Source organism: Myxocyprinus asiaticus, chromosome 16 (assembly GCF_019703515.2).
Source record: "Myxocyprinus asiaticus isolate MX2 ecotype Aquarium Trade chromosome 16, UBuf_Myxa_2, whole genome shotgun sequence".
NCBI classification, from domain to species: Eukaryota; Metazoa; Chordata; class Actinopteri; order Cypriniformes; family Catostomidae; genus Myxocyprinus; species Myxocyprinus asiaticus.
In genome coordinates this window covers 10,365,661-10,391,939 of record NC_059359.1, presented here as the reverse complement: position 1 = coordinate 10,391,939, position 26,279 = coordinate 10,365,661, and the positions used below count along the sequence as shown (strand labels likewise).

Sequence of the window (26,279 nt, the reverse complement as noted above, 5' to 3'; positions counted from 1 at the left end):
GTGTAGTTAAACTACTTTTTGTGCCTAAAAGTAATTAGATTAGAGTAACTAATTAATTTGTAATCCAAGTACACCCAACACTGATTAAAAGTAATATACTGTACTATACTTAAATTAATGCAATGACCCCCCCCCCCCCCAACAAATTTATAAATAAACTTAAACCACACTTGTGTATTAGATATCAAAACATTAAACAATGCGGCACTTATTCTAAAGAAAAATAGCACAAGCACACTTTTCAAGTAAAAACGTTTTTCAAGTAAAAAAGTATTTTTAGGTTTTATTTAACAACACAATATATACTGTATACTGCTCTAAATGAATACAAAAAGTATATGGACACTCTGTGGTTGTCAGACATCTCCAAAGTTAATTTGATGAACCTGTGGTTCCTCTGTTAGGACACCTGTGTAAACTTGAGGGGAACTGACTTCGTACATTCACTAAAAATCCTTGAAACCAGTTGGTTACAGTTAATTGCAAAAATGGCTCAGAAAAGTTAGTTCTAAAAAAGCTAATTGTTTGCAAATACCACTTTGTTTGATATTTTATATCTAATGCAATGGAATTCATAGATTTTTAAGTGTGGCTGAAGTGTCCAAATACATTCTGGGGCCAATGAAAATGTTTAACAATAGAATGGTAACACAGCTTTACATCTAGATGGTCCTTGTTGGCTAGAGTGAGACTGTATAGATCTTTAACTGTGCACAAATATTCATCATAAAGTTATTCCTGACAACACAAAACTTGCTGGCATTTCTACAGGTTTCTTAATGTTTGCTTGAACATTGCCTTGGCTAATTATGCTTCTAAAATAATATGACTTCGAAAACAGTGGGGATGCAAAATTTCAAAACTGCAAAGGAAATGATTCCCAGTATTTCAGTGCAGTGGAAAAAAACAGACTTTTGGAATCTTGAGAGCTTACTGAATGAGAACAGCAGCCTAACATCTTTAGGATACAAAAAGATCCACATGCAAGCGAGAGTCAAAACAGCCCTCTCACAGCTTTGTGTTTAAAGATATTGTGTACCACATACTGAGCTGTAGTAGTGTGCCCCCTAATGTTCTAAATGCTTCTACTAAAGTTGGACGACAGGGAAAGAGAATGAATCCGAAACTTATCAAAAGTTATCAGAGAAACTTGACAGTTTGTGACTCTCATTGCCCCGCCAGACTAGAGTCTCAATCAAAGTTTTAATTAGTTGATGTGGATATGATTCACACTAAATGATTACAACTTGTGCAAAGAAAATAACTTTTTGATGAGAAGTGATTTAACTGGGAGCTTTCCTGGTCTCATTTTTGATATCCTGTCAAGCAACTTACAAGACACTCAGTGTGAAACCCAGCTGCTCCTGTGGATCATTTGTTATGCTTGTATTAATCCCCCCTTCTTTTTTTTAGTTCCATGTAATTACCTCACTGACAAGAGCTGACTGTGTCTCCCAGAGGAACACTGTGTTCTCTCTCTCTCTTTCTCACTCTCTCAGTCTCTTTCTTTCTCAACTGTCTGACCACATTTCGGAGAGTAAAGGTCTATTTGTGCCTCTTGATAAAAATCCATAAATCAATTGAAGAATCAAAGTCTTAAACAACCATTAATGAAAAACAGATTACAGAACAATAATAATAAAAAACATAATAATTTAATAAAAACAAATAAAGCAATTAAATATACAATATTCAAATTTGGTATTGCTCATTTTTTTAAACAATTCTAACGTGATTACATGTGATTGATAACTGCATTTTTAATTTGTCTATTGCTTTTCTATTATCTATTGCACTATTATTATTGTCATTAAGATGTTGCAAAAGACTTCAAGGCTGATTATGTTTTAAAGTCAACATGCAATTTTCTTTGGAATAACATGCACTCATGAAATGGATAAATATGGCCAGTTTTGACTTCATTTTGACTTTAAGTTCCAGATGTTATAGAAGCTGTCATTGGTCTAGGCAATTCATGGTTCAAGTTCTCACTCTATGGCAGTAATGTTAGTGTTCTCCCATCAAGTTTCTAAACAACCCCTTAAAAGAATCATAAGCATCCAACCAGAGAAAATTTATGTTTTTTGCTACAAGAGAGCATTTTATACATTGAGTAATGATGTGCACAAGCGATCCTACCTTATCATCCAGCTTTCTGGCACTGAATGAGAGTTCGACATAATCGTTATTTCCCGTCAGCTCTTCGGCAGTGATCTGGAGAGATTAAGAGTGATGAATTGTTTTGAACAGCAGAGAAAACTGAGTAAGAGCTTTGACTGACATTTGTTTTATAGATCTTTCTCCCCTAATCCACTGAGTTTTACATGTTCAACTGTTGCTGCTGTGTTGTCAATGTGCATTAACAAGCTCCTGAGGCTATTCTGAGTGAGGCTCAACAATTTTTTTGTTTTATAGCTTGGTCTTCAATACTGGATTTGACTTTTTAGGTCCTTGTGTACACTAAATGGTTGTTCTGCGTTTGCCAGGGTTCAATAGTGAAATTGATTATTCTGGGCACTTCTATCGTATAAAGTACAACGCTTTTAAAGGTAAGACCACAAAACTTTTAAATAAGACCATTTGCTGATGTTGTGAACTATTCTACATGAGTATCAAAGTAAACAATCAGATAAATGTGGGATTTTTGAAAGTGCTCACCGTAATCGACAACTTCCCAACTGTGTTGCCCTGTTTAAGAAGGGCTTTGGAGAATTTTCTCTGGGAGAGAATCTGTTTGAAGAGAAAGATACTTTAACCATTGAGGCATAGAAACCGAATTTCCTTCAAACATTAAATTTTATTGGCTTGAATGGGTAACAAACCATCAAACTAACATCAGTGTTGGGTTTGATTATGCAGTCTTTGGTCAATGGCCCTTTTTGAAGTGGTTTCTCTAAGTGACCTGTGCATTAAATGGCTCTAAACATTCTTGGCTCTAAACGATTGGTGTGAAGCATTACATTGCACATATTACATTGCACAATATCTTCAGGAATATGAGACACTCTTGCGTGGCATACAGATGTGTGGCATACAGAATGGTTTGATATGTATTACCACATATATCACCACAATTTTCCTAATGAAATTGTAATATTTTATAGTTGTAGCACTATTTTAATACATTATTATTCTGTAAAGTATCTTTAATAAAACTTTCAGGAATGAGTGCAAAAATCAACTTATTTCAGCTGGTAGCTGTTTAACCGTTAGAAGCTCTGTCAGTAACTGTGTGCAGACTGTGCACCCAACTGTGCGCTACTTTTTTCCCAATCATCAAATTTTCACAAAATGTAATTATTCTGACTTGAAACTCTAATGCAAAATGAGTGGTGAGAAAAGAACAGGTGGTCTCTCACAGTAAAAACTAAACCTGAAAGGGTAAATTTGTTGACTGCCTTGTTTTGATGCAGCTGTTAAAACTGTGCCTATGGATGGAGGAAAAACCAAACAAATTAGTGTAAAGTGCAGTACACACTGTAATAACACACAGCTGAGAATTTGGCATAGCAGCTGGTTCATATTTATACCAATAAGTCTCATCCACTTCAGATAAGTACTTCATTATTAGTTGTTAAACATTCTTAAATAAGAGGGAGTACTTTTGGTTTTATTTCCCCAAGAAACTCAAAGCATCTTCTATGCAGAATGTCAGCACCTCTTTTCTGCCTTTATTAAATGCAGCTCATTTCTACAATTATCGTCTCTTCGCCCTCCAACCAAAACAGACTGAACTAAAACAAACAACCTAGCTCCGCTGAGACAAAACCAGACAGAGAAAAGGGCTTTGATGCAAAATGATAAATACATGAATATTGAACAAAATGAATACTGGCATCCATTGTACATTACAAGCTTATAGCAAATGCTTTACTGAGAAATTACAGATCTTAACCATCTGGCAGGAGATAATGTGTCTCATTTTCCATTTGCTTGAACTGCAGATAAGAGAGTTGAGTGGTCCATGTGGGCCAGCCGTTTCCACACTGAGCCGGTTACACAGACATCTCACGTTTCAAAATTCGATCAGCCAGAAAATGCCCGGAAATGGTCTTAACGGTTGTTGGTGTGATTATTTAATTAGAAGCTTTCATCTGATTTGGGCACAGTGCCTGCCCACTCTTCCCTGCATGTGCAAAATCAATGATCCTGTTACAAAATGAGTGTTGCCAAGCAAACAAGAATAACTGTAATAATCACACATAGCCAGCGTGAATTGCAATGTATATGCCGCGATATGGGGGCGGCTGCTCACTTGGCCGAGTGTGCACTCCATGGCTCCCAGGCAGTCCGCCTCTCTCATGCCATTATGACTGCTGCTGATGTCATAGAGCTCGTAACGTAGTCTCTGGACCTCCTCAAAATAGAAGTCTAGGGTGAAGACTTTGGAGAACGTGGGGTTTATACAGCTCCGAATCACCTCTGTCCTATCCACCTGTTAACACATTAGAAGAAAGAGTTGGTAACTTCCCATGGCAGTGAATTTTTTTAAATAGAGTTGGATGTATGCAGAATTTTTTTTTTGGGGTTATGTATGGAATAGCATACAATGTATACAATGCATACAGAAAACTTGCATACACTGCACAGTATACATACTAAAAAGAAAAGTCCCTTTTTCAGGACACTGTATTTTAAATATAATTTTGTAAAAATCCAAATAACTTTACAGATCTTTATCGTAAAGGGTTTAAACAATGTTTTCCATGCTTGTTCAATGAACCATAAACAATTAATGAACATGCACCTGTGGAATGTCGTTAAAACACTAACAGCTTACAGACGGTAGGCAATTAAGGTCACAGTTATAAAAATTTAGGACACTAAAGAGACCTTTCTACTGACTCCAACACCAAAAGAAATATGCCCAGGGTCCCTGCTCATCTGCGTGAATGTGCCTTTGGCATGCTGCATGGAGGCAGGAGGACTGCAGATGTGGCCAGGGCAATAAATTGCAATGTCCGTACTGTGAGACGCCTAAGGCAGCGCTACAGGGAGACAGGAAGGACAGCTGATCGTCCTCACAGTGGCAGACCACGTGTAACACCTGTACAGGATTGGTACATCCGAATATCACACCTGCAGGACAGGAACAGGATGGCAACAACAACTGCCAGAGTTACACCAGGAACGCACAATCCCTCCATCAGTGCTCAGACTGTCCGCAATAGGCTGGGAGAGGCTGGGCTGAGGGCTTGTAGGCCTGTTGTAAGACAGGTCCTTACCAGACATCACCAGCAACAATGTCGTCTATGGGCACAAACCCACCTTCGCTGGACCAGACAGGACTGGCAAAAAGTGCTCTTCACAGATGAGTCGTGGTTTTGTCTCACCGGGGGTTATGGTCAGACTCGCGTTTATCATCGAAGGAATGAGCATTAAACCGAGGCCTGTACTCTGGAGCGGGATCGATTTGGAGGTGGAGGGTCCATCATGGTCTGGGGCGGTGTGTCACAGCATCATCAGACTGAGCTTTTTGTCATTGCAGGCAATCTCAACACTGCGCGTTACAGGGAAGACATTCTCCTCCCTCATGTGGTACCATTCCTGCAGGCTCATCCTGATATGACCCTCCAGCATGACAATGCCACAAGCCATACTGCTCATTCTGTGCTTGATTTCCTGCAAGACAGGAATGTCAGTGTTCTGCCATGGCCAGCGAAGAGCCCGGATCTCAATCCCATTGAGCACGTCTGGGATCTGTTGGATCGGAGGGTGAGGGCTAGGGCCATTCCCCTCAGAAATGTCCGGGAAATTGCAAGTGCCTTGGTGGAAGAGTGGGGTAACATCTCACAGCAAGAACTGGCAAATCTGGTGCTGTCCATGAGGAGGAGATGCACTGCAGTACTTAATGCAGTTGGTGGCCACACCAGATACTGACTGTTACTTTTGATTTTGACCCCCCTTTGTTCAGGGACACATTATTCCATTTCTGTTTGTCACATGTCTGTGAAACTTGTTCAGTTTATGTCTTAGTTGTTGAATCTTTTTATGTTCATACAAATATTTACACATGTTAAGTTTGCTGAAAATAAAAGAAGTTGAAAGTGAGAGGACATTTCTTTTTTTGCTGTAATAAGATTGTTAATAAATCTCTCATACTGCATATATTACAGCTGTGCTCAAAAGTTTGCATACCCTTGGAGAATTGGTAATATATGTACAATATGTGACCAGACAAAACACATTTCTTTTATTTCTTATGGGATTCATATTCAACTGTAGGTTATAACAGAATGACACAATCATAAAACAGAACATGGCAACAAAGAAAAAAATGAAATGACCCCTGTTCAAAAGTCTGCATACCCTTAGTTCTTAATACTGTGTATTGCCCCCTATAGCATCAATGACAACTTTTGTAATAGTTGTCTATGAGGCCCCAAATTCTTGCAGGTGGTATAGCTGCCCATTCGTCTTGGCAAAATGCCTCCAGGTCATGCAAAGTCTTTGGTCGTCTTGCATGAACCGCACGTTTGAGATCTCCCCAGAGTGGCTTGATGATTTTAAGGTCAGGAGACTGTGATGGCCACTCCAGAACCTTCACCTTTTTCTGCTGTAACCACTGGTGGGTCAACTTGGCCTTGCGCTTAGGGTCATTGTCGTGCTGGAAAGTTCAAGAGCGTCCCATGCGCAGCTTTCGTGCAGAAGAATGCAAATTGTCTGCCAGTATTTTCTGATAACATGCTGCATTCATCTTGCCTTCAATTTTCACAAGATTCCCCATGCCTTTAGAGTTCACACACCCCCAAAACATCAGGGAGCCACCACCATGCTTCACAGTGGGGATGGTATTCTTTTCACTATAGGCCTTGTTGACCTCTCTCCAAACATAGCGCTTATGGTTGTGACTATAAAGCTCTATTTTGGTCTCATCACTCCAAATTACAGTGTGCCAGAAGCTGTGAGGCATGTCAAGGTGTTGTCGGGCATATTGTAACCGGGCTTTTTTGTGGCATTGGCGCAGTAAAGGCTTCTTTCTGGCAACTCAACCATGCAGCTCATTTTTGTTCAAGTATCATCGTATTGTGCTCCTTGAAACAACCACACCGTCTTTTTCCAGAGCAGCCTGTATTTCTCCTGAGGTTACCTGTGGGTTTTTCTTTGTATACCGAACAATTCTTCTGGCAGTTGTGGCTGAAATCTTTCTTGGTCTACCTGACCGTGGCTTGGTATCAAGAGATCCCCAAATTTTCCACTTCTTAATAAGTGATTGAACAGTACTGACTGGCATTTTCAAGGCTTTGGATATCTTTTTATATCATTTTCCATCTTTATAAAGTTCCATTACCTTGTTACGCAGGTCTTTTGACAGTTCTTTTCTGCTCCCCATGGCTCAGTATCTAGCCTGCTCAGTGCATCCACATGAGAGCTAACAAACTCATTGACTATTTATACACAGGCACTAACTGCAATTTAAAAAGCCACATGTGTGGGAAATTAACCTTTAATTGCCATTTAAACCTGTGTGTGTCACCTTGTGTGTCTGTAACAAGGCCAAACATTCAAGGGTGTGTAAACTTTTGATCAGGGCCATTTGGGTGATTTCTGTTAGCATTATGATTTAAAAAGGAGCAAAACAACTATGTGATGATAAATGGCTTCATATGATCACTATCCTTAAATAAAAGACATGATCAGATTTTTTGCATGATCAGTCATATTTTCAAAATCAATGACAAAATTTCCCAATTTCTGCCAGGTTATGCAAATTTTTGAGCACAACTGTATAACAAAATATTGCATTAGACCCCATTTCCACCTGGTATTAGGATGCGTTTCAGGGGATCACAAAAACCACATACGAATGTGGTCAAAAACACATGTGGCCAGATCGCATTTGAGGTGTAAATGCTAATCCATCCTGCATGCGTGTTGGCAGCAGTGAAGTGCAGCCCCTCACCTGTCAATCAACTGCTGCACTAAAACAAGAGTTTAAACTTTGCCGATTACAAGCAGCTTTAAAATGAAACAACCATCTGATCGGAAAATTAAAAAAAGCGGATACATACACAATTTACGAGAACTTCACGGATCTTCTTCAGTGTGTCTGATATCAACACAGATGACAAGCACGAACACCTGAAGCTCTTTTAATACAAGTAATACACTTAAATAATGGATAATTCTGCTAGACATGTTGCGTTGGTGCTTAGATTACATTTCAACCTCATCTGGGAGAAACAGCGTTTCGCCCTTTCTTTGTCTTTTCTGACATTGTTGCGCTTTATTATCATGCAGTAACACACTGACATAGTGATTGATGTATGTTGTCATGAAACAGAGACTGTCCCCTACAAATCCGAATACAAGTGGTCACGGGAGATGCATTTTAATGACCAGGTGTAAACAGCGATGTGTTTCACCTGACCACATGTGATCAGATACTGTTTAAAATATTTAACATTGCCTACTACATACTGCTTCACATTTAAAAAAAATAAAATACTAGGCAATATAGTCTACAGTGTATACTGCACAGTATGCAGTAAGCAATATGCTAGTATTCCATTCCGAACATAGCCTTGGTTCCAGCTGAGGTGAGCCATCTGGAGTGGGTGCTCAGAAGAGTCTTTACTTATGTTAATTAAGGTAATGGCTTTCTAGCATTTCTTAAGTCAATACTGCATCTTAAGTCAAGTTGCTTGATTGATAAGGAACAAGTCATTTGACAAGTGTTGATATTCAGGACGAGATCTTTAAGAACTGATCAATGAGTACAATCCCAATCCACTTCTACTGATCTTATCAATAAACAATAAAGGCAAATATAGTTCCTTTGCTTACTGTACTTAGCCTAATGGTCATTCTGTTCTATCATGGCATCTTGGTAAGAATCTTAACCTCTAAGACCAAAAGTCACATTGGATTAAAACCATCTTCTAAATGGCAAGCTCTAACAACAGCATTTAAATGTAAATGATAGACAGGAATATAAAAGGAATATTCCAGATTAACATACAAATTAAGTTATTTTGACAGCATGTTTGTAACCACAAATTGTAAACAAAACAAAAAACATTGGTTCGCATGCAACATAAACTTCCATTGTAAGTGCATCACTGCAAACTCATTTTGTGCTGGTTTTTACAAACAGTCTAAATTATTTTCAGTGCTAATCATCATCTCAATTTGGAATATTCCTTAAATTGTGATTACTACTCAGCCTGCTATTGATTGTCAGAACAGCACTTTCTCTAAGATTTTATAAGGCACAGCTTACTCAGGAGATATAATACATCTGTTTTATTACTGTATATGTGCATTTGAGACACTAATCACCTTAACCAAACTTTTGTGCTTTAGGCTTTTTTGAATGAAACCAGTAAATGGAATAAATCTCAGAACAGAAACTGCAGATGAATCCAAGAAACGTTGCTGCCAAATCCATGCTCCTTTTCTCCTCACACAAGCAAAGAAATTAGTTTGTTTTATCTGACATCCCTCAGTCGCTCAGACACAGTTTAGTCTCAGTTGTTTAACTTTCTTTATGCAGCTCAGAGACTCTTTTTTCTCTTTTTCATTAAAATCGCTCAGTGTTTCAGGCTCTTTTGCATATTACATAAACACTCCCAGACTGCTCTCTGTGAACACGAAGAGAAGGGTAAACTCTCTTGACAAAAATTCAATTACATAAGGAAAACTTTCTTTCTTTCCTTTTTTCCTTCACTTATATCTTTCCTTCCTTATTTCTAAGATCTATTCAAAGTAGGATCTGGGAAATTCCCACTTAATTCCAACAACAGTCCTCAGTATAGTTTTCTCATTAACGAGTTTCGAAAAATCGATTCTGCATTTTTCCAAGTTGGAAGATGTAAATTATGACTTACCGAGTGAATGGAATGCAGCATAAAATACTTTCTGATTTCCACAGAGGCAGAAGGAGTATGGCTCCAATCAAGCAAGAGTTCCCCCATTTCCATTTTTATTGTCTATTCCTTATTATCCTCTTGTTTACCACAAAATATATTTTCGTACATTTATCACCATTGTATCTTTTCTAAATGTTTACCCCACCATTAAAACAGTCAGTGTATACAACTCTGAACCCATTTCGTTTGCACCAACCATTTGGAGATGCCACCATCCCTCTTCATTAAGGTCTATAAATATTTGCCTGACTCTTCCAGGTGTTTTTTATTTTTATTTTTTTTTACAGGGGCTTCCTCAGGCCAGCTGGTGCTGTTTTATTGAGTAAGGTGTGCCTGACATATACTTAACAATCACCTGGAGGGAATAAACTTCAAATGGGCATACAAGATGGACCTCATAGCAGCTGTTTATTTCTGCAAGTGAATATGCAGATAAATTTCACTTATCAAAGTGAACATAATGCTCATCTAATTGTTGAATATTCAGAAACTGCTGGTAGGAAACATCTGCTCTGTTGTAACATCATGTAACTTGTTAACCTCTCAGAATGATTCTTGACTGTTCATCATAAAGGCATTAACTGCCTCTATTTCATGACGTCTTGTCTATTAAAAGATTGCTTTATAAAAACAAGCATTTAAAGAGAACCTCAAACAACACTTCACTTCAGGAACTAGTTGGACTCACACATTACATGAGCTATGAAAGTGGGTTGTGAGAACAAGTAATCAAGGGAAAAGTCTAAAATATGAAGTAAGAATTACTGGAGTAACCATGAGCAAGTGAAGATAGTGGTTGACCGATATGGGGTTTTTGATAACCCATGCAAATGCTGATATCTAGATGACAGGATGGCCAATGGCTGATAAAAAAAAAATTGGTAACACTTTACAATAAGTTTCCATTTATTAACGTTAGTACATGCATTTAGCTATTATGAATTACCAGTGAACAATGACAGCATTAATCATGGCTAATGTTAATTTATTAAAATGCTATTGTTTATTGTTTGTTGATGTTAGTTGATAATGCATTAAATAATCTTAATGTATATTTTTTTAAATAAATGCTGTAAAAGTAGCTTGAGCTCATGAAAATTGAGACTGTAAATGTAGACTGTAATGTAATGCAAATGTTGAAATGTAAAATGTATTACGAGTCATACGCTACACTGAATGTGTTTTGATGTCATAAGTGTGAGGAACAGGGTGAAAAGTAAGTGTTTATAAACTGATAAAAAGAAATTTTTGTGAAAGTGAATAAATGTCATTGTTGTTGTAGCACCTCTAGTGTTCATTTCACCACGAAATTGCCATGATACGTAGTACAACGAGCCACGTAAAAAGTTATAGTACCATGATTCTATGAGACTGTGATGAAGAGGAGGGTGTGGCTGGGCCAAGAGGATGTACGCCCGGCGCTGAGTTGCCCAATCAGCGGGAGAGGGATAAAGGAGGAGCTGGGGACGCCAGAGAGAGAGCGAGATGCACGAGGCTCACTCTCTCTCTGGTGTCCCCGGCACCTCCTTTGGGCAACTCAGCGCCAGGCGAGCATCCTCTCAGCCCAGCCACACCCTCCTCCATGTCACAGAGACCAAAGTCAAATCACAGGCATTCCTTTTCTATGTGGATAGCCATCCATATCAACAAGTACAATAGATTCCACTTGACAATTCCTGGGAGAAGAAGCCTGGACAAGCCAGCTTTTTATATGTTTGAATATGGGGATGAGATTTGAGGGCTGAATGACGACTTCAGTTTCAGTTGGTTCCTCACTCAAAGCTATATTTTGGCTTCAGAAGACTTGAAAAATAGAGCTCAAGTCATAGTGACTACTTTTATGATATTTATATGTTTTTTGGTTTTTTTTGGGGGTCCATATTGGAGTTTGACTACCCCTGGTAAATGTATACATTTATTTGTATGGAAAAGAGCAGCTTGGAGATTCTTCAAAATATCTTATTTTATGTTCCAAAGAAGAAAGTTTTTGGGTGAACTATTATATTACTGGATTATTAATGTTAACTAACTAAGGCCTACTAAGGATAACTGTATTAGCAATTACATATTGTTGTGAAAGCATACTAGGAATGTCTGATCTATTGAAAGAGCATACAAAAATTTCGGGACTATAAATGGTTTCACACCAGCCTTGTGTCTTGGCCTTTCCATTGTGTGTGTAATATGCCCGATGGAGGTTTGGCAAGCATGAACATATTTCATAAGGTTTCATCATATTTATTCTCTCACATTCTCACATGCATACAACAGCACACACACACACACACAACTTATGAATAGCACTGCCCCAAACGATGAGCCACAACATGTGAAACATCCCCCACATACAGCTATAATTACCAATGGAAGCCACATTTACCTTGTTTATATTACAGTGTTGCCATGTCTGCTTATAATTAGCAAGTTTGGGCTTGTTTTTTCATAAAGTTGCTTATATACATGGGTAGTCATATGTTGCAATTTTTTAGACTTATTTCCAGAATGCAGATGAGTTTTAGGGTTGGCATTTGCTTGGCCCCCATAACACAATAAAGTGTCAACAAACCACTAGTTGCAACTGTCAAATCTCCCTACGTACTATTCGAACCGTGATTTACATGATGTTGTTTATAATCGCAGAAGTTTGCTTCTCCTTTCGTCCCTCCCCTGCCCTAATGATGGGTAAATGTTTCATTTTGTAATTTTCCAGGTGTGTATGAGAAATTATTATTCATTGATGTAGATGGCCAGTTATGGATGTGAAATATTTAAATTATTTTTTAGATAAATATAATTATTAGATACCATAACTGGATAAGGCTATACTTGTTAAGAATACATTATTTTGCAGCAGTTTGCAATTTAGCCTTTTTGTGTTATCTATGGTTTTTTTGCTTTTAAGACTACAAGGGAAGAATGGTTTCCCTAAAATTTCATAAGAAATGCGGCAATGAAGAGTAATAAATGTACAAATAATCTGTATAAATTACATATTAATCTTTGTGCATTTCAATATTTTAGCATATAAAAATTTAAAATATCACACATCATTTTCACATGAAAATGTCCATTGAAGTCAGTGGACGCATGGCCCATAGAGCTCTACTGAAGCCATGCTTCAGTGAGAGGCTATGGCAGATACTGTACCTGTACCAATAGATTTCAGAGAAGTAAAGACCAACGTTCATTCGATGAGAGGCTCTAAACATGTCATTATGGGTCCCACCCAGACGGCGTGCTTTTTTCATCCTATGAGAGCTTCATGAGCACTATTAATATTGGATCTATATTTGCTTGTTTATTGGACATTGTGATTTCAATCAATGTATTTTCGTCACACCTGGAAGCTGGGCTTCTCTATATAATAATTGGTCAAGTTTACAAATGGCCGGGACTAATGATAGACCAATATATCGGTCAGGCCGATTAATCTGCCGATATTTGGCCATTTTCTGATTATCAGCATCGGCCGATAACCTTGTTTGCTTGGCCGATTAACAAGATTGTTAACTTTCACTTGTGTCAGTTTCGAAATCTTTAAAATCTATATGTCAGTGGATAGTCAACACTGTTTTTTAGGCTCTTTCTTTTCAAGTTTATGCAAATTTGAGGAAATATTCCATTAAATAAGTGTTCTTTTCCCTTTAGAAATTTTGCGCACATCTGATTTGCTGTTGTTAAAGTGTATTATGTTTATCAGCATTTATATCGGTATCGCTATCATGCTCTCTAGATATTGGTATTGGCCATTAAAAAAAAACATATCGGTCGACCATAACCAGGACTTCATAATAAATGGCCAATAATTGAAGTGGTGATGTAAGTGTTTTGACAGTGTATGAAATATAAAAGAATATTCGGAGGCTCTGAAATACACATGCAGTTATTTGCGACCTGAGGTAACAACACTGTTTGAGTAGTAGTAGAAGCAGCTTTGGGAGCAACATTGCAGACACCAAAAACCAAAGTCTGTGCTTGCCTACTTTTGAAAAGCACCAGCTGCCACTGTTTTTCTTTGTTGATCAATGAAATTAAGCAAATCTCGCTTCATAATTCATAAACAAATCCCCACCAAGAAATAGAAAAAAACATATTATGCTTATTTTGGGCTTGTTTTGTCAAGCCAGGTCACTGTTTCATTACTGTTCCTTTCAGACAGAGCTGTTTCTGATTGTGCAGCCACATTCATTCTGCATAGTTAATGGGCTGCTCTTTCTTCCTCATTAGCCCATCATGAGAGAGAATGAAAGTTTTCATCAGGGCTAATCAGCGTGGCACCTTCTCACCACATATTCAAACAGGGCCTGCGGTGGAGGGGCTGCTGGGTATACAACAACCAAGCTATCATTAACCATCTCAACTGCACGCTGACACCCTATATTAAATGTTTTCTTCACTTACTTGTCACAGCACGCACTGTTGCATGGCTTTAAATGAGGTCAAACCCGTGTGAAGGAAAATTTCCTTCATGTATGGATTCAGCTGTCCATTTCAAATGAGGCAAATAAGAAAAGTGACAGATCTGAGACCTCTCTCTCTCTGTCTTTGAACACCTGTGCAGAAGCAGAGAGACGTTAACAAAGAGGCAGTAGAAAAAAGGATTTTTCAGCGAGGAAGATGAAAGGATGGAGGGAAAAGAGATGGAAAGTGTGACAATCGCAACTCAATGACTGTTTCCAGAAAAATATAGGCTGTGTTCAGATTAGTATACAAGTATACTACATTTACTATTTCTGGAGTGCATACTCTGCACAGTACAGTATGTACATTTTCAGTATGCATAGAATCAAGGGCATCATATATTTATTTTTTAGGGTGCACCAGTGGCAGTCCTGGTTTACTTGGTTCCTTAATGTGAGAAATTCTTTAGCAACTTAGTAGTTATTTATTCAGAGGTAAGATGTGTTAGTCTAGTGGTATTTTTTTCATTTGTGAATGGGTTAAAATCCCAACCTAACATCTACAAAAAACTGCAACTGAACTTGACAGCCAGTGATCACCATGCATTTTTGTTTGGAAAATAGCAAATAGCTTTGACATTTTAATAATAAATCATTTTGTGTTCAAGAAAAAAAACTATAAGTGTGGGTGGATGAATTCAGTTTAAAGCAAATAATTTGCAGAAGGTGTGACTTAGCTGGACTGACCACATTTAGACACTTGAATTGCATGATTTCTGCCACAGCACTTTTTTCCTACAAAGATTATGCAATTTAATGGTCAAAGATACACTCTTTTTGGAAGTTGAATTCAAAATCATAAATAAAACAAAAAAAACCCCTCAAAATCTGAGGAGGAACTCACACGCAACATCATGCGGTTATGTGACAACAATGTAGCATACTACCATTTAAAATGTTGAAATAATGCCTACTGGTTTACTATTTAAAATTAAAAAAGTATTCAGTGTGCATTGCTTAATGTTCATTAATTAATAAGCTAGTATTTCATTCCAAACACAGCTATAGAGTTTCTACCAATACACACACACACTCAGTGAAGATAATTACTCCATGTAAAAGGAAGATTTAAAAAAAAATTAAGAGTTAGTGAGGCAATATGCTGCAAGAAACAGTGCAAATACTGCTGGGAGAAATTTTAAAATTCAAGTTTTGATTGTGTAAATTAATGATGATAAAAGAGAGCTCCCAAATGCAAAAGAGATGTTCAGTCCAAGTCCATCAGATTAAATCAGCAGAGGGAAAATCAGTGAGAAGACATTACATGGGCACACATGGAGGGGTGGTGGAACCTGGAATGTACAGCGAAAGGATGTTTACGTCACATGACTGGAAGATTGTAATCATCTGTGTCCCGATGATCCATGTCTAGACCACTGATCTATATATATATAACTGGATTGCTCATGACGTCACAACAGTGAAGCTACTGCGCCGCCATCTTTGTATTCCCTAACATTCTGTATTCCTATGGGTCTCAATGGGAAATCATCTGTTTTGGTGAGTAATTTTTACCCATCCAGTCACTTTAAAAAAAAAAATTTTAAGTATGCATATACAGCATCACAATGTAATCTTCCTATACATGTAATTAGTTATTTATTTGGACTCTCATTTTTTCCCCCTGCTTATTCTAAGTGTGAGCCTGTTATGTTACTCTTTATTGCAGCAGCATTACCTTCAGCGGCACACGTTTTACTGTAGAAACAAGTTTAAGAAACTGAGGTAAGATATCAGTAGACATTTTCAAACATATGTTTGGCAGGCTTTAAATTGTTTATTCTGAATACATAATTATGCTTTGTAACTTTTGATTACGTTGAACATTCATTGTGGTTATTTTCTTAGGCTAAATTAATATTAGCTATGTAGTTAACGTTAGCTTAGGAAAACAACCACAATGAATAACAGTATAGCTCACCAAGTAAGCTTTTTTGGTCAAGTTGAATATCTATTTGCAGATCAACACCAGTGATACAACTGATGAATATAATGTGGGCTTGCATTAATTCTCTGTGTGTGATTTGTACTTTTTGCAGTGCAGGCCTGAATACGGCCCAGCTCACAGGCGTAATTTCTAAAGTGGTCAGTTGGAATTGACGAGGAGCACATGGATATTGTAGAAGTTAAACAAGTTAAGTTTGCAGTTTGGATTTCATTAATCATCCAACTGAATGTTAGATAAAACCGGAATTGGCTTGCAACAGGAGGAAAAGCTGTATGAGGAGACAGTTGTCAGCCTGGCTTCACTGAAGAGCTGTTTTAACAGGTAAGACAACAGACAACAATAACTGAGTAAAAAAGATTATACTATCTGTTTTTAATTGCAATGAAGATACTTTTGCAGCATGCAGTATAACAATAGTCTTATACCATTACTCTGTTTCAGATAGTTATAACTTATAATGTTAATCGAAAAACAAATCTAAATTCTGTCATAATTTACTCAACCTCATGTCCTTCCAAATCCATGTGACTTTCTTTTGCAGAACCCCAAAAAAGGTATTTTGTATTCCATATAAGGAAAGTAAATGGTGAGCAAAATAGCTTGTTTTGGTCACCATCGACTTTCATTATATGGACAAAAACATTCTTTAAAATATCTTTTGTGTTCCACAGAAAAAGTCATACAGGTTTGGAAGGACATGAGTTTGAGTAAATAGCTGTGTGTAAGGTCTTACGTAAGTTTGGATGTAAAGTTCACACTAAGGGCTTAGTAACTGCTAGTTAGTTTGTAACTAAGTCAGTGTTTAATATGGTTGCACCACCTGTTCTTAAGGCAAGACTTAACTAGTAGGTCGTAAGCTCTCCGTAAAGTAATGTGTAGTCGCATAATATGACGTTTACCTTAATTGATCCGATAAGCAGCCTTAAAATTTGTACACAGAAGTGTTAAAAAGCTGTGAATTTCAGTTTGATGTTGTTATGGCTGACGTTCAAACCTTGTTTGCTCACGTAACTGTCAGCTGTAATAAATTATATCCCCATTAAAATATGATACGTAATAAAAGTAGACTTGATAAATAGTATATTTGCCCTGTGTAAATAACAATATATAGGAACTGTATCTAAAATAAATAAGGGGTGATAAATAAATACTAATACAACATGCTGGAAAAACAGACATTTATTAATTTTAATATCCTATATATATTTTGAATGTTGAAACTTGACACCGGGCGACGCACCCTGAAAACTGCACCATTAGATCGGTTTCATGCTGAAGAGCCACTTAAAAGTAAGTTTGTTTTTGATTGATGCCTGTTACGCAAAACATGAGCTCATTGATGTCATAAAATATCAGTCTGCTTTTTTATTCCATCAGTTACGCCTGGTCGGAGTCTTCCGTAAATATTTAGTTCACACGTTGGGTTACGTTCTACCTAAACTTAATGGTGCAACACTCAAATATTTAGTTGTGCGTAAATTGTGACTTAGTGCCCATTTATCAGAGGCTGGTGCAACCAGCCTCTGATCTTTATATCTTACTGATTTATTTATTTATTTTTGCAGTACAAGCTTGCCCAAAGTTTTCCTAAGCCGTTTGGAGTGTGATGCAGCACATGTTTCCTTGGCAATGAAGTGGAGCATGATGTTAGTGCAGCTTTCTGCAATGCACTTTGAGTATGAAGATATGATTGTTGTATGGTTCTAGGTTGAACATGTGTGCCTCAAGTTCCTTGAATGCAGAACCACCATGGAGTTCCAGAACCTTTGTGAGGACAGAGAAGGGCCTTGTGAGTGTGTGCTGTTGAATAAATTTCTCAGCTGTCTTGCAGACATTCAGGACACTGTCTGACGGTCTGATAAGTCTACCTCGGGACTTCATGTCGATCAGTGTGTTCATCTTGGGAAGAGCTCTCGACACTGAGTGCTGATAAACAGGTAGTGCACTGAATCTTCTTCATAGTTGTTTTAACTATGTTAAAGTTTTTCACTGTGTCTTCTGTTTCAGGTTGAACATCACTTTGCCTGAAATGCTAGCATATCAGAAGGTGTTGCCTCCAGTACCACTATGCTATCCGGTGGAGAACAGTTGCCACTAGCTCTGATGGCATGTCTTGCTACTATTCTTTTGAAAGCTGACTTAAATTGCCTTGCTGTGGGATTGTTATTAAATCCATTAGCAGATTTGTCCCCACATATCTTCAAATTTTTATTGTATTGTTCAATTTAACAGTCCATTTTTGTGTGTACTTGGAAGCTTCTGTTATTGAACAAATATACATAAATGTATGATTTCCTTGAGTGTACATAAGTCAATAAACCTCTTTCTGATTATGATTTAATAGATCAGGGGATTGTTGAAATAATGAAATGCTCACAAGCAGGTATATACATATTCCAGAAATGAATGCAAATGCATGGGATAATTCCATTAAGTAAAGGTAAATTCATGTATATACTACATACTGCATATGAACTTGTGTGTGTATATACTATACTACATTTTTATATTTGGTTCTTCTGGATTTATTCTGAAGAGGTACTGTCTGGTCACAATATCAACACTCAAAGCTTTTTATTAACAATCACTGATCTCAGTGATTATAACTTTAAAACCTGCTGATGTGCATGCCCCGCCCCCTCAGAACTGATGTCACTTTGCTTAAATGAGTTCACATTTACTATATAGTCTAGTCAAAAAAGAGTTAATAACGTTGACAAATTATACAAATGTATAATTTGTCAACATTATGAAAAATTTTGAACAGCACACTATATAGTAAATGTGAACTCATTTAAGCAAAGTAAAGTCAAACACATGGGTGGGGTCAATGAGCATTAACAGGTTAAAACTATGAAGGCAGAGAAACGTTGCATCCTGTAACAATCTGCACATGTCGCTATTGGATACCTTTGCTTTAAAAAAGGCATAATTTATACACTTTGATGTTGCATTTTTACTGTTATTAAAGATTATGATTGTTATGCCCACTCTACATGGGGATAATGACTCATTTGTGCTTAATAGGTACATAGTCTGTATAAATTACAACCTGTGGGCACTTTTGCCACATCCTTTAGTGAGAGTTGTTTCGCGGTTAAATGCCGCACATCGGGTCATATTGAGAGTTTCGTCTTTTGACGGTTGATGTCCTCTGTCAGTAGGGAGTAGTAAGATGGCTGCCAGAGCATTTACGGTGGCTTCACCTACTGCTGGCAGTTTAGAATTGTATGAGCAATCCAGTTATATATATAGATCAGTGGTCTAGATGCATAACTCTGTCAGCCTGCCATGTTTATGCTCACACTTCATGAATATTGATATAATTTCTTAAATGTCACTGGAGTTTAGGCGTGGCACATCATGATAAGCCACAGCTCCACTTAAGGTGGGTGTACATGGTGCGATTTTCAGCTGTCGTGCGAGCTGCCGACTGATTTTTCCAGACGGGAGAGATCACATGGAAATCGTCGTGTGGTTGCGGCCTGCATCGTGTGAGAGGAATTACGAGTGGAGCCGAGTGGCTTATGAGCAGCTCACGACCTCCCGATAATTTTCAAAAATGTCAAAAAAATGTGGTCACGTTATGATTGATGTATGCAGTCATAAAATCACACAGCCTCCCTTCTGATCTGAAATCTGAATCTGTCAACTGTTGGACAGCATTTGTAATAATTATCCATATTTAATATTTATTTATTTTTTTAATCTGCAGATGAGTTTTCAGCTAATGCAGCCCCTGGCCATGCCAGCCTTCTTTTTATTTCTAAATCGCAAGCTACAAGGAAGCAATGTCCACCTCTGACTTTATGTCTTATAATGATAAATAGTATGAAAATACATGCGATTGCTCCGGAATTCGCCAGGTCGTAAAGTCGTGTCATGTACGATTGCACCAGTATGATTATCTGATAAATTGACTCATAACGTGTGCAGGGGCTCACGACCTCCCGTGTCAGAACTCGCACCATGTACGCCCAGCTTTAAGCAAATACCAAAGGAAAAATAAGTTAGACAGAAGTGTGCCTCTCAAATTCATTCATTTCAACAGAAATCATTTCTACAGGGAGTTCTAAACAAGAAAAAATAGAAGAACAAAAAAGAGACAAAACCTGGACAAAATGTTTAATTTTAGAAGAAACATTTAATCGGAAATACAATTTTAATTTTGAAGAAAACACTTGATTTAATAGATTGTTCCCACTCTAAATACTGATTGGATGAGCTGAGTTGTTGTAAAATGCCAATAACAGTACATCTGTGACACCACATTCTATCCACCTTTTTCCTGAATGCGAAAATGTTTTTTGACAGTGCCTAACCCGTCAAAGTTTAAGGAGTGGGTGGGTGACATGAAGCTATGGACCGAGGTTAATTACATTGATATCATTAACAACTTCAAGTTGTTATGACAGCCAACAAATGCACAAGTTGAGCCTGAACTCATTTTTACTCCAACTAACACTTAAATGGTTGTTGTTCTCCATCCACTCTTTTTGATAGTTTTTTACATTGCTTATTGGAGACAGGAACCAGAAAACAGTCCAGCCATAATTAGAATCATCATGGCGGAGCCCAGTGGTTATTCAGGACAACTGTGTCCGAAATTGCGTACTGTTACAGGATGTACAGTATTTCATGAAGGACGCACTTCTCAGCTGGTAAAACAGTACATTCTTTAGATATCCATGTGAGTAGTATGAATAGATTCCGGACATACTTAATCCGGGGACATGGGTACTGACCCGTGTCCCAAATGTATGCCGTAATAACAAAAACCACAAAAAATAATCTACTTTGGTTTTGTTAAACAAGCACCATTTAAGTACAAGAAACTATTTTCTTGGTATATCACTTACAGTTGAAAAGAGCTGTCTGACTCGTGGTTCACAGACATTCTTTTAAATCCAGCATTTTGAACGTGACGTCTCCTCAGCTCCTGAGGAATTATGGGATCATATTGTCCAGTTGATCAGCACTTCAGAATCTCGCCAGAAAAAGTAGGTCAACCAGGTATTTCTCGCTTACTGTTTGATGAATACTGAGGATTCTGACATACTGTTCCATTGGCATACTGTTTTTGGCATACTACTGTATATAGTAGAGAAGTATGGATATTTGGACGCAGCAAGTGTGCCAAGTTTCTATGTTGCCTATGTTCTGAATTTAGACGATCGGATCAGGTATGTGTCGGTAAAAACACAAGCAGTTCAGCAAAGTTATACATACAAATAACTAACTAACTGAATCACAGTCATGAAATCAGCCGGTTAGGAAACATTAGCTGGCTAGAGGCTACCTGCTGGATGTCTGCTGAGATTCCAGATTCAGCCATTGAACCCGCGGGGTTCTCCGTGCACCAAGCGGATAGAGCGAAAGACCTCTCAGGTAAAAGCAGAGGTGGTGGTGTATGTTTTATGATCAACAACTCCTGGTGTGATCAGAGGAACGTACATTCTATCAAGTCTTTCTGCTCTCCTGATCTGGAATTTCTCATGCTTCTGTGTCGACCATTCTGGCTACCAAGGGAAATCACAGCGGTCATTATCACTGCTGTGTACCTCCCGCCACAAGCAGGAAACCACGCACCCTGAGGCCGTGTTCATTGTGACCAGGGACTTTAATAAAGCCAGTTTCAAATCAGTCGCACCAAAATACCACCAACACATTCGTTTTAACACACGAGGGGACCGGTTTTGGACAATTGCTACTCTCCCTTCCGGGACGGCTACAGATCCCTCCCCCGCCCACCATTAGGCAAATCGGACCACTCTTCCATTCTGCTTCTGCCCGCTTACAGGCAGAAATTGAAACAGGAAGCACCCACCCTCAGAACGATCCAGTGCTGGTCGGACCAATCAGAATCTATGCTACAAGACTGTTTTGATCACACGGACTGGGAGATGTTCTGGTCCACCTCTGATGATGACATCGAGCTTTATGCTGATAGCGTAACGTGCTTCATCAGAAAGTGCATAGAGGACGTCGTTCCGACTAGAACAATACGGATCTACCCAAACCAGAAACCTTGTATTAATAGCGATGTTCACGCGGCACTTGATGCACGGACCTCCACTTTTAATTCCAGGAAATCAGAACAGCAAAATGTCAGTACAGGAACAAGATTGAAGGACAGTTAAACACCACCAACTCTAGAAGCATGTGGCAGGGAATTAATATCATCACGGACTTTAAAGGGAATAAAAACTCCGCTTTGAACACCGCTGCCTCTCTCCCGGATGACCTAAATACTTGTTATGCTCGTTTCGAGGGAAATAACACCACCCTCACGGAGAGAGCTCTCGTGGCCGAAGTTACAGAGGTTAGTTCACTCTCTGTCTCTGTAACGGATGTAACCCGATCCTTCCGACGGGTGAATATCCGCAAAGCCGTGGGTCCAGACGGCATTCCGGGCTGCGTCATCAGAGCGTGCGCGAACCAACTGGCTGGTGTTTTTACGGACATTTTCAACCTTTCCCTCTCTTTTCTGTAGTCCCCACATGCTTTAAAACATCCACCATTGTGCCTGTTCCAAAGCAATCCAAAATCACTTGCTTAAATGACTGGCGTCCTGTTGCTCTGACCCCCATCATCAGTAAATGCTTTGAGAGACTAATCAGAGGTTACATCTGCTCTGTGCTGCCTCCATCACTAGACCCATTGCAGTTTGCTTACTGCAACAACCACTCCACTGATGATGCCATTGCATCTACAATACACACTGCTCTCTCCCACCTGGAAAAAAGAACATTTATGTGAGAATGTTGTTTGCAGACTACAGCTCAGCATTCAACACCATAGTGCCCTCCAAGCTTGATGAGAAACTCTGGGCTCTGGGCTTAAACAACTCGCTGTGCAGCTGGATCCTGGACTTCCTGTCAAGCAGAGGCCAGGTGGTTAGAATGGGCAGCAACATCTCCTCATCACTGACCCTCAACACTGGAGCTCTGCAGGGCTGTGTAATTCCCTCAGCCCACTCCTGTATTCCCTGTACACACATGACTGTGTGGCAACACACAGCTCCAATACCATCATTAAGTTTGCTGATGATTTGTCTGATCACTGACAATGATGAAACAGCCTACAGAGAGGAGGTGCACACTCTGACACACTGGTGTCAACATCAACGTCTCCCTCAATGTCAGTAAGACTGTGGTGTACTTCAGGAGAAGAGATTGAGAACACAATCCCATCACCATCAATGGAGCACCAGTGGAGAGAGTCAGCAGCTTCAAGTTCCTGGGTGTCCACATCACTGAGGAACTCACATGGTCCATCCACACTGAATCCATTGTGAAGAAGGCTCATCAGCGCCTCTTCTTCCTGAGACGGCTGAGGAAGTTTGGAATGAACCGCCACATCCTCACACGGTTCTACACCTGCACTGTAGAGAGCATCCTGACTGGCTGCATCTCCACCTGGTACAGCAATAGCAACGCCCACAACCGCAAAGCACTGCAAAGGGTGGTGCGAACTGCCAGACACATCATCGAAGGTGAGCTTCCCTCCCTCAAGGACATATATACCAGGCGGTGTGTGAAAAAAGCTCGTAAGATCATCAGAGACTCCAGCCACCCGGGCCATGGGCTGTTCTCACTGCTACCATCAGGCAGGCGGTATCGCAGCATCAGGACCCGCACCAGCCGACTTCATGATAGCTTCTTCCCCCAAGCATTCAGACTTTTGAACTCTTGATCTCCCACGATCAAAATACATCAGCACTGCACTTTATTACTCTTACTCTTATATCTCACACCGGACTGTCATAAATTATATTATTATTATATTATATTATCTCTTAACAACACACTGGCAACTTACTATCAATTGACAGCCTGAATGTCAATACAGTACAATACAACCTACTGTACATTTTATATATACTATATATACTTTTTTATTGTATAATGTGTATTCTATATTGTGTGTATTGTATACTGTACATTGTATGTTATTATTTGTATATTGTGTTATGTGTAATTATGTGTATATTAGATTTTAAATTGTGTTGTAAATCTGATGTTTATTGTAAATTGGTACATGTCCTATCACTGTCATGACAACTATGTTACTCGGAACTGCACCCAAGAATTTCACACAATATTGCACTTGTGTATATGGCTGTGTGACAATAAAAGTGATTTGATTTGATCTGATTTGACCTTGCCCTGTTGTCATGTAAACCAGTAATAATGCTAGGTAGACTGGCTAATATGATATCGTTGTGTATCGAACAAGACAGCACTGACAATGCAATACAGCTATCGACTGAACATAATAACAACTTCAACATCAACACAATTGCTATTTATTTACAGTATGTACTATTTAGTTAGAAGTTCATGAACCATAGCCCTGTCACAGGCAATTAAGTGTTTCTTCTTCTTGTGATGTTTATTGGCGGTTGGCAATCCAGTTTATGGTGCATTACCGCCACCTACTGAGCTGGACTGTGGAACGTCACAAGAAAGTCTTTCTGTGGAGTCAAATGACCGCTGAAGACAATGAAATTTAATCGAAAAAAGGCCACACACCTTATGTAGGATTAAATCCCAAACTGAGTATACTTCTTGAACTTCACATTAAAAGGCAGATTACCCTGTTATGTTTAATTAATTCTTGATGTCTAACAAGCATCCTTTCCTCCCCCATTAATGGTATGAAATTTATATCGTGATAAATATCGATATCGAACGATATGAAAAAAAATATTGTGATAATATTTTTGGCAATATCGGCCAGCTCTAGCTGTGTTTCACAGTGATTTTTAGGGTTAAGCACTTTGCGTCATGCCAAACATCCTTAACCATGATGAAATCAGTAAGCACGTTTACATGCACTTTAAAAGTTTGATTTCAGTCGGTCTACACAATAATTCGCTTAGTAAAAATGTATGTGAACATCCCCTTAGGTGGAGGTCTTAGGAGGTTGTGTCTTGACTATGTCTCGCTCTCTTATCAGCATCTCGCAGCATAAGCATAAGGTATGTACATACAACTGCATTTAATAATCACTGTTGTACCTCTAGTATTTTGAAACTTGAGTCTGTGAAAGTATCATGGCACTGGTATAGGATACTGTGCAATGCTAAGTTAACATAGAACCATCTATTGAAGCATTTCTTTTCTCGATTTACTTTTACCAAAGATTTCAGAATAAGAACTGGCTAAATCTTTAGTTTTTATCATTTTACGCACTTCTGTTAACAGCCATGTTCTTTGCAATAAACAATAGCTACAACACGGTGCTCCTTAGTTTATTTTGATTAGTCGCGCCCTCTTGTGGACGTAGGAGTCAACGTCGATTTAAAAGTGAGATGTTTTGAGCTTTTTATCCCTAACTTGAGATTTTATCCCTAACTGAAATTATGACTTTAAAATTTGAATATAATTTTCTCAGCCCTGTTGACAGCCCTACTGTAACATACAGCGCCTCGTGGCTTTTTTTGCATTAGTATACCAAAAATGAATCTGTAAAAATGTTGCCTGATTGCACTGATTTCATATGTCATTGTGATGCAAGAATAACTAGGATTTCGTCACTAAATCTTACAGCTACAGATACACAGTAGTAGTAAAAGTTTTTTGATCTGTCTGAGTGAAATCTAGATTGCCCGCTGAAGGCAATATGCAGATGCGTTATACTTATTAAATAGAGGAGTGCTCTCGGCTCTTTTGATTGGCATTCTGGGTTGATGAAATAACAGCTCCACCTGCCAGAGTCATTCAGATGTGCGACTGAATGCTGTCAGTGACAGTCACACTCTCACCTTAAGTTCTGCCTTTTGCCTTATTATTGCCAAGAGCTGACAGGCAGGGCACTGGGATCTGACACGCTGGTCATTATAGCCGTTTGATATGTAACTTTGGACCTTTTCTTTTTTTTTTTCTTTTTTTTTTTTTTTTTTGTTGCTCACATTGCGTTTATTTTCAGTGAAATGGAGAGGGTTATGTCAGTTCAATGGGAGCACAAATTATGACGTTTTTTTTCTTGTCTTAG

General features: G+C 38.5%; 1 protein-coding gene across 2 annotated transcripts in view; it reads right to left on the bottom strand.

Annotated features, from left to right (window-relative positions):
- The window catches only part of LOC127454033 (copine-4-like), a 119,504-nt gene that overhangs the window by 59,521 nt on the left and 33,704 nt on the right, over positions 1–26,279 (bottom strand). For both annotated transcript variants that reach the window (XM_051720959.1, XM_051720958.1), the window contains exons 4-6: positions 4,256–4,435; positions 2,659–2,730; positions 2,140–2,214 (exon numbers count right to left, since the gene is read on the bottom strand). In XM_051720959.1, the coding sequence (XP_051576919.1) occupies positions 2,140–2,214; positions 2,659–2,730; positions 4,256–4,435 (327 nt within the window). The remainder of the gene's footprint in view (positions 1–2,139; positions 2,215–2,658; positions 2,731–4,255; positions 4,436–26,279) is intronic.